The sequence below is a fragment of the Myxine glutinosa genome, chromosome 3 (assembly GCF_964187855.1).
Source record: "Myxine glutinosa chromosome 3, kmMyxGlut1.1, whole genome shotgun sequence".
Lineage (NCBI taxonomy): Eukaryota > Metazoa > Chordata > Myxini > Myxiniformes > Myxinidae > Myxine > Myxine glutinosa.
This window is the reverse complement of record NC_136263.1, coordinates 45,064,309-45,076,875: the sequence shown is the minus strand read 5'-3', so window position 1 is coordinate 45,076,875 and position 12,567 is coordinate 45,064,309. Positions and strand designations below refer to the sequence as shown.

The window sequence follows — 12,567 nt, the reverse complement described above, 5'->3', positions numbered from 1 at the left end:
GAAGCGGCGATTCTCTTCTTCTTCCTCGCCCAGCGCCGAGAAGAGCGGTATCGATATTGAGCAGCGTGGGGAACGCTGCGTTTGAAAGCCCGTCTGGCGAGAGGAGTTACCTGGGCGGGGTAATTACCCATTTACACATCGTCGCCATGGGTTCGTGCACGGAACCAAGCGTCCGGCACAGTTCGCCTCACCGTCTACAAGGACGCGTACGGGTTGCACCTTGGGCCTCGCGCGCGTTGCAAGCCGCGCTTGGTTTTGCCCCGTTGCTTGGCAAGGAGGTGTGCGCTGCAGCAGCTGTCCCCGGTACGAGACGTGCACGTTTGGAGCACGTCCGCCCGGGGTTCGTTCAACCGCCCGTGTGCGGAGAAGAGAGACATTGTGAGGGACAGTGACCCAAGTGGTCGTGAGTGGGGACAGGGGGGGGGGCACATATGTAAGATGGCCATCTTCGTAATATTGATTGTGGATTGTTGATGGTTGTTGATTGCTCGGGGAATATATTATTGATTAATCAGGATCCTTGGTGTGGGGTTTCTTATTGACTGGAATTCATATTGATTGCGTTACGAAAGCGTATAAATCATTGATCTTTCTGGCGGAGTTCCTCTCACGGTCCGGGGGTCACCAAGACCAGGTAGTCACCGGGAGGACCACGTAACAGAATTGGGGGCTCGTCCAAATTATAATTTGCGGATTCGCAATTGGGTCTACGTCCGGGATCCATAAAATTTTCTAAATTTTAGTCCGGGAAAGAATTCCCAAGAGTGGGAACTTTTCCAACGGTCCTAAAATTGTTTTGCTCTGTCGACAAAACAACAACAACAACAACAACAAATAAAAATAACAATAGCAATAATAGTAATACTGTTGCTTTTCTTTGTTGGAAATTTCTGGGGTGAAGGTTAACAGGTGTTACCAGTACTCACCATGGCGTTTGTGGCACAGAACTTTGCGGTAACCCCTAGTGAGGCACAGTTCCGAGCGTTACTAAAAGCGGACCTCTTGAAATTGGCCAAACATTTTAACTTGGAGGTCCGAACTAATTTGAGGAAGGCAGAGTTGCAGACCACGGTGATACAATCTATGGTGGGATTAGGAACATGGGACGAGTTAGCCTGGCAGTGGCTACCTGAAGAACCAGAAGACGTTGAGCTCCGGAAACTGGAGTTGCAATTACGGAGCCAGGAACGGATCAAAGAAGAGGAAAGGAAAGCAGAAGAGAGGAGAGAAGAGAAACAAACAGAGGAAAGGAGAGTGGAACGAGAACTCCAGGAAAGGTTAAAAGAAGAAGAAAGGAAAGCAGAAGAGAGGAGAGAAGAGAAACAAGCAGAGGAAAGGAGAGTGGAACGAGAACTCCAGGAAAGGTTAGCAGAAGAAGAAAGGAAAGCAGAAAAGGAAAGAGCAGAAGAAGAAAGGAAAGCAGAAGAGAGGAGAGAAGAGAAACAAGCAGAGGAAAGGAGAGTGGAACGAGAACTCCAGGAAAGGTTAGAAGGGAGAAAAGCAGAGGAGAGGAGAGCTGCCAGGGAACTCGAAGCAGAGGAGCGAAAAGCCGAAAGGGAGTTGAAGGAACGTGATCTGGCGCTTCAGCAAGAGATTAAATTCAAGGAGCTGGATTTAATGAGAGAACGGGGAGAGGTACCACCCTTGCTGACGGGGTCGACACCTAGCCAGAACACCTGGGATGTGGGCAGACATATGAGGCTGGTTCCACCCTTCAGTGAAAAGGAAGTCACTCAATTTTTTCCACACTTTGAGAAAGTGGCTCGACAGTTAAACTGGCCGGAGGAGGCCTGGACCATACTAGTGCAAAGTGTGCTGGTGGGTAAAGCTCAAGAGATTTATTCGGCACTACCAATGGACCAATGTGCAGATTATGAGGTATTGAAGAAGCACATCCTCAAAGCCTATGAGTTGGTTCCAGAAGCTTACCGGCAAAAATTCAGGATTGCCAGGAAGAGGGAGAGTGAAACCCATGTGGAGTTTGCCAGAGTGAAAGAAAACATGTTTGATCGGTGGTGTGAGTCGAAAGGAGTCGGGAACGACTTCGAAGCATTGCGTGACCTGATGCTGGTGGAGGAATTTCAACAGTGTGTCCACGAGGACATCAAAGTGTACCTGCAGGAAAAGAAAGCACCAAAGTTGTGGGACGCAGCCACCATGGCAGATGATTATGCCTTAACACACCGGATAGGGGTCCACAAACCTAACTCCTCGCCTAGATCTCCACAGGGGAGGTGTGGAACAGCAGGTGCGGAGAACGACAATACATGGCGGCGGCCTCGAGATGATTATGGGGACAACGCTGATACCCGAACTGTTCGAAATCAGGGGGCTACGGGCCCAAGACAAACTTATTTTTCGGGGGGCCCGAGGCAGACCACGAGTTTTTCCTCTGGGCCTACTTGCGCTTTTTGCAAGAAACCTGGACACTTGATGTCCAGTTGTTACCTCATGAAAAGGGAAAACCCAGAGCGGAGTCCGACTATTACCACTCCGAATGCGATGGCAAGCGTAAGAAATCGCCCACAGAAGAGTTACCAACCATTTATTTATGAGGGGTTGGTCTCACTCAAGGGAGACTTGACTAACCCAAGACCTGTTAGGGTATTGAGGGACACAGGAGCCCATCAATCCTTAATGCTTGAAGGCATTTTGCCATTGTCAGAGTACCGCAACTGGTGATAGTGTTCGGTTACAAGGGATCGGTGGCTGTGTTAGTGCCCCACTTCATGTCATCCATTTGGAATCCGATTTGGTGTCAGGACCGGTCACCGTCGGTTTACAAGCCACGCTTCCTGTAGAGGGAGTATCTGTGATTATCGGGAATGATTTGGCCGGGGGGCAAATTTATGGTAACCCGAGGGTGGGTAAAGAGCCCCGCAGGGGAAATAACACCACCCCCGCTCGGGATGGTGACAAAAGTTCCAAGTTATTTGTAGGGGGACTGAACTTCAACACAGAGGAAGAAGTTCTGACCTCTGTCTTCAACAGATATGGGCTGCTGGTGGAAGTGCGGGTGGTAAAAGACAGGGAAACGCAACGGTCAAGAGGGTTCGGCTTTGTCACGTTTGCAAGCACAAAAGACGCCAGAGAGGCAGAGAAGAATTGGAATGGTAAGGATTTGGAGGGTCGGACCATAACAGTAGGGAAGGCATTTCGTAGGCGCCGAGAGGTCTACAGAAGAGGACAACTTGGCGGTAGTTTTGGGGTTGGCAGCAGCCGATATTACTATGGAGGCTCCCAGAGTTACGGCACCTCCCGAAAGAATGAATGTCAGAGCACTGGCCGAGAAGGAGACCGCCAGTCAGATAACGGCTGGGACAAGGGGTCCCACCGTAACTGTTAGGAGTCTGGAGAAGTTGAAGCACTATATACGGTGGAGCCGCCGAGCTGGGGCTCCTACATGGACTAACCGTGAACGCCACGTTCTTAAAGGCGTCCAGGTAGTGAACTTTCCTGCACGGACTAACCGTGAACTCCACATTCCTTAAGGCGTCCATGTAGGGAATATTCAGCTGGGCCTCCCGAAAAAGTGCTATCGAGAGGTGTAACTTTGGGGCTTTGGTCACCACCTCTTAACCGTCATTCAAGAGAAACTAGAAGTGGTTGACGCTTGGTCCAGAGGGAATTAATCTAGGGTTTTTGTGAAATTTTGTTGCTTTATTTTTAAGTGATAATTGTGCCCGGGGGGAACTGATGATTTGGGGGTGGGAGTTATCTGGTTTGTTTATCAAAGTTGGCCGGCAAAGAAAGTTTTCACTGCGTTCAAACTTTCTTTCTTGAAGGGGGGGGGGGGGGGGAGTGTTATGGATTTATGTGAATTTATGTGAATTACTATTCAGGTCATTGCTTATTAATGTGTAGTCGATTAAAGGTTGTTGTGATTAAAGGGTCAGGAGCCCTTCTGGGGAAAAGGAGACCGGAAACGGAGGAAGAAAAGACACGAGGTCCGGGAGAAGCGGCAATTCCCTTCTTCTTCCTCACCCAGTGCCGAGAAGAGCGGTATCGATATTGAGCAGCGTGGGGAACGCTGCGTTTGAAAGCCCGTCTGGCGAGAGGAGTTACCTGGGCGGGGTAATTACCCATTTACACATCAAGTCGCCGTGGGTTCGTGCACGGAACCAAGCGTCCGGCACAGTTCGCCTCACCATCTACAAGGACGCGTACGGGTCGCACCTTGGGCCTCGCGCGCGTTGCAAGCCGCGCTTGGTTTTGCCCCGTTGCTTGGCAAGGAGGTGTGCGCTGCAGCAGCTGTCCCCGGTACGAGACGTGCACGTTTGGAGCACGTCCGCCCGGGGTTCGTTCAACCGCCCATGTGCGGAGAAGAGAGACATTGTGAGGGACAGTGACCCAAGTGGTCGTGAGTGGGGACAGGGGGGGGACACATATGTAAGATCTTCGTAATATTGATTGTGGATTGTTGATGGTTGTTGATTGCTCGGGGAATATATTATTGATTACTCCGGATCCTTGGTGTGGGGTTTCTTATTGACTGGAATTCATATTGATTGCATTACGAAAGCGTATAAATCATAGATCTTTCTGGCGGAGTTCCTCTCACGGTCCGGGGGTCACCGAGACCAGGTAGTCACCGGGAGGACCACGTAACAGATGTGATATATCATGGACTTTTTTTATTTTTTTTTCTTTCTATACTGAATCGAGGCTCGTGAAAGAGCTAACATTTATTTCACAAACAAATCAACCAGACAAACAAAATATATAAAAAGAGGGAGCAGAAGACAAGATGAGGAGAGAAGGGGAAGCACACAAACACAACATTTGAGAGCAGGGAGATGTATGGGAGGGAGAGGGCTTGGGGGGAGGAGGTGTGGGAAGGGGGGGGGGGGGGGACTCCACGCTGGATATAACAGGAAGAACATCCTTCTCCTCTCTCTTCGTGATGGCACTTTCAGAGTAATTTAACTCATCAGCAAATAGATGAGGAGGACTTTCCAGAGAGTCGGAGAGATAAAGATCATTGATGAAGATTAGGAATAAGATGGGACCGGGAACGCTACCTTGGGGTACTACAGCCTTGACAGGGAGAAGATAAGAAAAGTTTCCATTGAGAGCCACGTGTTCCCTATGTCTATGAGTGGACGAAGTCAGTAATCCAAGATGGAGTTGGCCTTGGATTCCATAGGCGGAGTTTCGAGAGCAAGGCGGGATGCAAGACTGTATCGAGTACTCAAGATATGTCTGGTGGGATGGCCTTGGCCTCATGTCTGATGATGAGTTCCTCCATCCATTGTTGGGAGAGTATGAGTCGCATGTCCAAGGAAGAGTGACCTGGGCTAAATCCAAACTGATATTCGACAATCCAAAAAGGAAGGATTTGATGTCAACTGTGCTGATGGATTCCATAACCTTGCTGATGAACGGAGGCAAGCTAATAGGTGTGTAGTTAAGGGGGTCAAGCTAATAGGTCTGTAGTTAAGGGGGTCAAGCTAATAGGTCTGTAGTTAAGGGGGTCAAGCTAATAGGTCTGTAGTTAAGGGGGTCAAGCTAATAGGTCTGTAGTTAAGGGGGTCAAGCTAATAGGTCTGTAGTTAATGGGGTCAAGCTAATAGGTCTGTAGTTAAGGGGGTCAAGCTAATAGGTCTGTAGTTAAGGGGGTCAAGCTAATAGGTCTGTAGTTAAGGGAGTCAAGCTAATAGGTCTGTAGTTAAGGGGGTCAAGCTAATAGGTCTGTAGTTAAGGGGGTCAAGCTAATAGGTCTGTAGTTAAGGGGGTCAAGCTAATAGGTCTGTAGTTAAGGGGGTCAAGCTAATAGGTCTGTAGTTAAGGGGGTCAAGCTAATAGGTCTGTAGTTAAGGGGGTCCGGTTTAAACCATGTTTGTCCAATGCAGTGACGTTAAAACACGTGACCTCTCAGCATGTTTTGGGCATTTCTGCACGTGCAGACATTTATTGGGCTCATGAATACAAATGGATATGGATCACTTTGAAGAAATGAAGAGATGTACCAGTGAAGATGAGCACTATTTAAAAAAAAGAAACTATTAACGAAAACCAAACTGCATTTTGGTTGGTAAATTAATTTTACAATGAATGTGTGATGTCAACAATGACGTAGCAGTTAAAATGGCCGTGAAACATGGTTTCTTAAAAAGATGGACCAACAATCCATCACCAGGCAAAAAGTAATGGAAATATGCTGTGTCACCATAACAGGAAGAGAAGCCAAGAGATTAAAAAAAAGAAAAAAGAACAAAGTTCAACCATATATTGGTCATAATTAAAACCTGTAATGGAGTGTTGTGTCCTTCTTTTGAATTCAGCACGTGACTGCAGCTAGCTGTGGAGGGAGGGAGGCGGAGGTGGAAGGTGGGAGGGAGGTGGACATGTCGTTAACATGAAAAACTTGACTGATGCAGTGCCCCCTGTAGGTTAGAGCAGTAATTTGTTATTTGTTCAGCGCCGCAAGAACTCGTGTACACTTTGTGAAGGACACAGGGATCTTTAGCGTTCACCAGCTAATGCCAGCAGATGGAACGTTTGATGCCATCCCGAGGGACGACACACACATTGATGAATTGCCCTGCACGTGAAACACCGGGACGACAGTTTGTACACTGGATGTGTTTCATTCCCGGGCTGGACAGTTCAGAGGTGTGTACCTGTCGGCTATGTTCAGAGGTGTGTACCTGTCGGCTATGTTCAGAGGTGAGTATCTGTCGGCTATGTTCAGAGGTGTGTATCTGTCGGCTATGTTCAGAGGTGTGTACCTGTCGGCTATGTTCAGAGGTGTGTACCTGTAGGCTATGTTCAGAGGTGAGTATCTGTAGGCTATGTTCAGAGGTGTGTATCTGTCGGCTATGTTCAGAGGTGTGTATCTGTCGGCTATGTTCAGAGGTGTGTATCTGTCGGCTATGTTCAGAGGTGTGTACCTGTAGGCTATGTTCAGAGGTGAGTATCTGTAGGCTATGTTCAGAGGTGTGTACCTGTAGGCTATGTTCAGAGGTGTGTATCTGTCGGCTATGTTCAGAGGTGTGTACCTGTAGGCTATCCTAGCTCCACAATGGATCTGTGCTGGACATGTAGCAAGAAGTGCCAGTCTGTGCCCACAGGGACAATCATTACAAAATGACAACTTAGAGAGAATGATTTGGATGAATCAGAGCACCGGAGATAAGATGGAAATGAGGTTGAGAAATCTAAAATTCACTGGAGTACAATGATCCCAAATTGCAAAAACTAGAAAAGAAGCAGCAGACTGAAATAGAGAAGAAAGTGGAATAATATTTTACATGGAACATCAACTCCTTCCTTTCCTTCCACTTCTCCCTCTCACCAACTTCCAACTCAAACCTTCTCCATTTTTTATCACCTGTTACTACCCTCACACTCCATTATCTTCTCTAACGCAGGATATGGTTTCCCGTAATCACTCAAACCCTGATATTCCCTCCCTACAGATGATACAGAGGTTATTGACATGCACCATCAACGTTCTCGCCAACATCGCCCGAGTACCAGAGAACCGCGAATGCCTCCGCCAGGCCAACGTGCTGGACGTGACGAAGATCTACGCTCACTTGGATGATGATGTGATGAAGCTCACTGCCTTGCAGGTCACAGCTTGCGTTGTTGATGTTACGGAGTGTGATCCTCTTGGGGACTCTCAAGGTAAGGACTTATCTTCCAGTCCCCATACTATCTTCTTTATTCACAAACTTTTACTGCCTTTGCGTTCATTATTTAATAAACGAAGTCATCAAAATAGTTGGATGAAACTGGAATATCGATCACAAGCTGAAGCACCCAACGCTGCCCATGGGAGGGAGGGGAAGGGTAGGGAGAGGGGAGGGCAAATGGTAGAGGAAGGTGGAGGGGAGGGGAGGTGGAAAGGGGGATGGGAGGGGAGGCTGGGGGACAGAGCAAGGGGGAAATGGGAGATAGGAAGGGGGAGGGGAGAAAGAAGGGAGGAGAGGATGGAGGGTAGGAATGAGGGGGAAGGGAGTGAGAAGGGGTTGGGAGAGGGGAAATAGGAGATAGGAGAGGGGGATATGCTGTGTGTTTATCCTTTTGGGGATGGGAGGGGTGGGGGGAGGTGGGTTTTAACAGGCTCCTCCGTTTGTGGGGGAAGGGGAGAAGTGTTTTTGGCGGGCCCCTCTCTCAGCTTTCCAATCCTCCCCAATAATCATGATGTCATGCAGATGATGATGTCACCGATGTTACTTCAGGATATATTTTGTATTCAGGGGAGGGGTGTGGGAGAGAGGTAAGTTGGGATGGCCATACAATAACCTGGGTAGTGGGAGGTGGAGCGACAGAAAAACATTTTTGGATGCCCACTGTTCATTTTATTAATGTTTCATAAATAGGACCGAATGTCTGCGTTTTTGGAATTCATCCGACTATATTTATATGGCAATTGTATGCATGAAGTACATATAGTGGGGCGGATATGCGACTGAGGTGTGCACTTCTGGAAAGAAGCATGAAAATTTGCACATGGGGTTTTTGAGTTTGCCGATTTCAAAAATTGTGGGAACCACGATGTCACTCAAACGTTTCCCGCCAAAAAATTCAAAATGGCCGCCACAAAACACATTTTCCCCATAAATCAGCTATAAGTGCCCCGAATACCATGATCTTGGTGTCTATGCGTATGCTTTTAGGTCAAGGAACCCGGTAGAACATTTGTGAAATATCATTGTGAAAACTTTAAAATAATGCTAATAACATTAATTTGTCACATCAACGTAAGTGCTCTGATTACAATTGATCATGGTATCTATACCTGTTTTTCAGGTCAAGCAATCCAATGGTGTCATACATTCTGTTGAAACAGTAATTTATCTCTGTCAATATCTCATATTTTCAGATTTGTATTTTCAGTTCACGTTCACCAGATCAGTTTGGTTTTCATTAGCCAAAGCTGACCTCACTTTTTCAAACCAAAACATTTGCATTTGATCATCATCCATGTCAGCAGGTATTGGAATTACTTGGTCATTAGTTATTGTTGGAATGACATTATTAGGGAGCGAGACCGGTGGCACATCAGTATATGACTTTGGTAATGACCTGATAGATTTCGACTTTGGTTGGGCTCTGTTTTCAGGAATCTCCTGAAGGACCCGAACAACACCAGGATTGTCATATGTGATATGCTGTGTGATTGATAATGCTGTGCCATGGAAAGAATCACGATTTGAGGTGGCTCACGGGTTGTGATCTATGTTATCAAGGTTTCCAGTCGTGAACAGTTGGTCTCTGAGGGTTGAAGGACAGACACTGCCCTCATTCTCATATATGTCGATTACTCTATTGGCTTCCTCTGTGGACAGTTGCAAAACTCTGTCATACGACACCGACAGACCTTTCTGAAAGAGATTGTCAATGAGATCACATTCACGTGTTCTGTTGTGAATGAGTAGGCCAAGATACAACGGGAGAACAGTCTCACGGTCCGAGTTGTGCCGTACTGCTACAGAATCTCTCCTCCCTCGTTTGACAGCATTGAAGACAAGTAACTGTGTGATGGACGAGGCAGCTGTGCTTACATCATTGTCATAAACACGTTCTCTCGCATTTGAGCCCCCTAAAATCATCCCGACTAGAGCAGATAGAGAAGTTGGTAGATTGTCATATTGTTCATCACATAAGGAACTATTGAAGTGGTATTTTTTCTCAAACACTTCTTTGCGAACCAACTTTGCCACTCTCATCAGCATGACAGCTTCATCATCTGGAGCAAGGTTGCATGCATCTCGCAAGGCATCACCAACATCTTCCTTGATTGACAATACTGTGCCGGACTTGCTGTTGTGAGCTTCGAGAGCTGGAATATGTTGTTGGAGTTTCTGTGCAAGTCTGGTGGAATGGATGTGTCCAGTTGTGTCACCACCTAATCTTTGTAGGCGCTCACAATACAATTCCTTGAGATCAGAGAGTTTGAAAACATGATTCAGGTCTCCACCCAATTGGCCATATTCCTCAATATAAGACACCACCTCAGCAAGTGCAAGTGACTGTGGATAAATTTGGCGACACTTCCCATTTAACTGTCTTTGTTGAGATCTATGTTTGTTATAGAATGATGTCAAGCACTTCAATTGATATACAGCATCAATAGCGATCATATCTCCAACTGATAATTTGGCCAACAGCTTGGTATCTCCGAATTCTGTAGCGATTTGTCCGACACGGGTATCAGGGGCGATTGTCTCGGCTTTGTGAAAGTCTCCTGTGGTGTCATCACAGGAAAAAACAAGCTGGGTGATTTCCCTTTTCTGTTTCCATGGAATATGCTGGAGCACTTGCACTGCGAAGGTGCTGTTTAAGTGGTGATTGAGCTAATTGCTCACAAGCTTTTGCTTGTCGCTTCCTGGCGCTTTCCACTTTTGTTGCATTACACAGAACGTAGCGAGCTTTATGCCACTCAGCTCTGTGGGTAACGAGCGTTTCCTCCATGCCATCACCATCATTGAGTCTTGATACATCAATGTTCAATGGCACATTGTTTAGTTCACGAAGGGAAGATAAATTTGTGGCCAATGATGCAAATCCTGTTGCCGATGGATTTATGAGAGTTCCACCACGTTTTGGACACAGAACATAAATGTCCCAGTTTGTCGGCTGAAATGGTGCTGGACATGCCTGATGAGCCATTCTAAGATTTCTTGACATGGTGAACCACTAGATGGCCGTCACTGCCTGGATGCCATCAGTTTCTGAAAAAAAACAGGAAAAACAGAAAAGATAAGTTGTTGAATGTACATCATTGATATATGGTACATGTAAAACTTATCTCGTATCATTTCTGTAGTTAAATTCTGGTTATGACCCTGCTGACGAGAAACATAATTATGTGCATATATGTAAACCTGGTGAATGACCTGAAATGTATGTTTATATCAGCTTTAGACTGTAATTAGGCTCTATTGGAATTGAGCATGAAGATAACATGAGACATATTGGTTTAGCAAAGTGGCAAATGCAAATATATACATTGATGTGACAAATGAATGTTATGAGCATTTTTTAAATATAAATTCACCATGAAGATTGTTATATTACATCCGTTTTATGGCAAAAAAAAACATTTTTGTGGCGGCCATTTTGAATTTTCAACTTTTTGGCGGGAATATGCAACTTATGATGGTTCACTTGTGTTTTATTGCATTTCTCGACCTCAAGAACATAGGTATAGACACCAAGATCATGGTAATCGGGGCACTTACAGCTGATTTATGGGCAAAAATGTGTTTTGTTGCGGCCTTTTTGAATTTTGCATTTTTTGGCGGGAAACGTTGAAGTGACATCGTGATTCCAGCAATTTTTCAAATCGGCAAACTCAAAAACCCCCATGTGCAAATTTTCATGCTTCTCTGATGGCATCCAGGCAGTGACGATCATCCAGTTGCACACCTCAAGTAAAAAAATGTCACATATCCGCCCCACTAATATAATAAGAACAAACTGAATAGCCATACTTACCTGTGTTTGTACTTTATTTCATAATTCTGTTGCAATTTGGAGTCGAACCTTATTTTACCAGGATGACATCGCTTTGCTCCTTTGCGGAGTGAATGGAAGAGCAGTTTGCAAAGCGGGTGATGCAGAATGTCTGGCTTGGCAAGCAATAGCAAGCTGCTTGTTAGCGGAACACACCAAGCAAGCTGCTCGCTAACGAAACACACCAAGCAAGCTGCTCGCGTCTGGAACACACCAAGCAAGCTGCTTGCTAACGGAACACACCAAGCAAGCTGCTTGCTAACGGAATACACAGAGCAAGCTGCTTGCTAACGGAACACACAGAGCAAGGAGCTTGCTAACGGATCACACAGAGCAAGCAGCTTGCTAACGGAACACACAGAACAAGCAGCTTGTTAACGGAACACACAGAGCAAGCAGCTTGCTAACGGATCACACAGAGCAAGCAGCTTGCTGACGGAACACACAGAGCAAGCAGCTTGCTAACGGAACACACAGAGCAAGCAGCTTGTTAACGGAACATACAGAGCAAGCTGCTTGCTAATGGATCACACAGAGCAAGCAGCTTGCTAACGGAACACACAGAGCAAGCAGCTTGTTAACGGAACACACAGAGCAAGCAGCTTGCTGACGGAACACACAGAGCAAGCAGCTTGCTAACGGAACACACAGAGCAAGCAGCTTGCTAACGGAACACACAGAGCAAGGTGCTTGCTAACGGAACACACCATTTGTGAAGACAGTCATATGTGACTATCTTCACTCTTTGGGCATTTAAAATTACGCCTTTGTTGTTCAACTTTGCAGGCTGACATGATGGCCTAGACCTCGAGGTATGCACACTCTGTCATCCTGGTGTTTCCCAGGCAGGGTGATTCATCAATATGTGTGCCATCCCTCGGATGGACGTCAAACTAGGAGTCCCCCGTCTGCCAGAATGGGTTTGTGGACGTTAAATATCCCAAGGTGTCCTTCGCAAAGAGTAAGTGAGTATGGCGACACCATGGCAAAATTCCTGTACTAACTAAGCAAATGTCGGGCCTGGCCAGCCGATTCGTGAATGACTTGGGCCAAGCTTCCCCTGGCCGACCCCACAAGGTGGGATAATAGTGGCTGTTG

General features: G+C 46.6%; 1 protein-coding gene across 1 annotated transcript in view; it reads left to right on the top strand.

Moving 5' to 3' along the window:
- LOC137423622 (uncharacterized) overlaps nucleotides 1-12,567 on the top strand; it is a 207,820-nt gene that overhangs the window by 110,259 nt on the left and 84,994 nt on the right. The window contains exon 6 of the mRNA XM_078773960.1: nucleotides 7,422-7,632. Coding sequence (XP_078630086.1) covers nucleotides 7,422-7,632 — 211 coding nt within the window. The remainder of the gene's footprint in view (nucleotides 1-7,421; nucleotides 7,633-12,567) is intronic.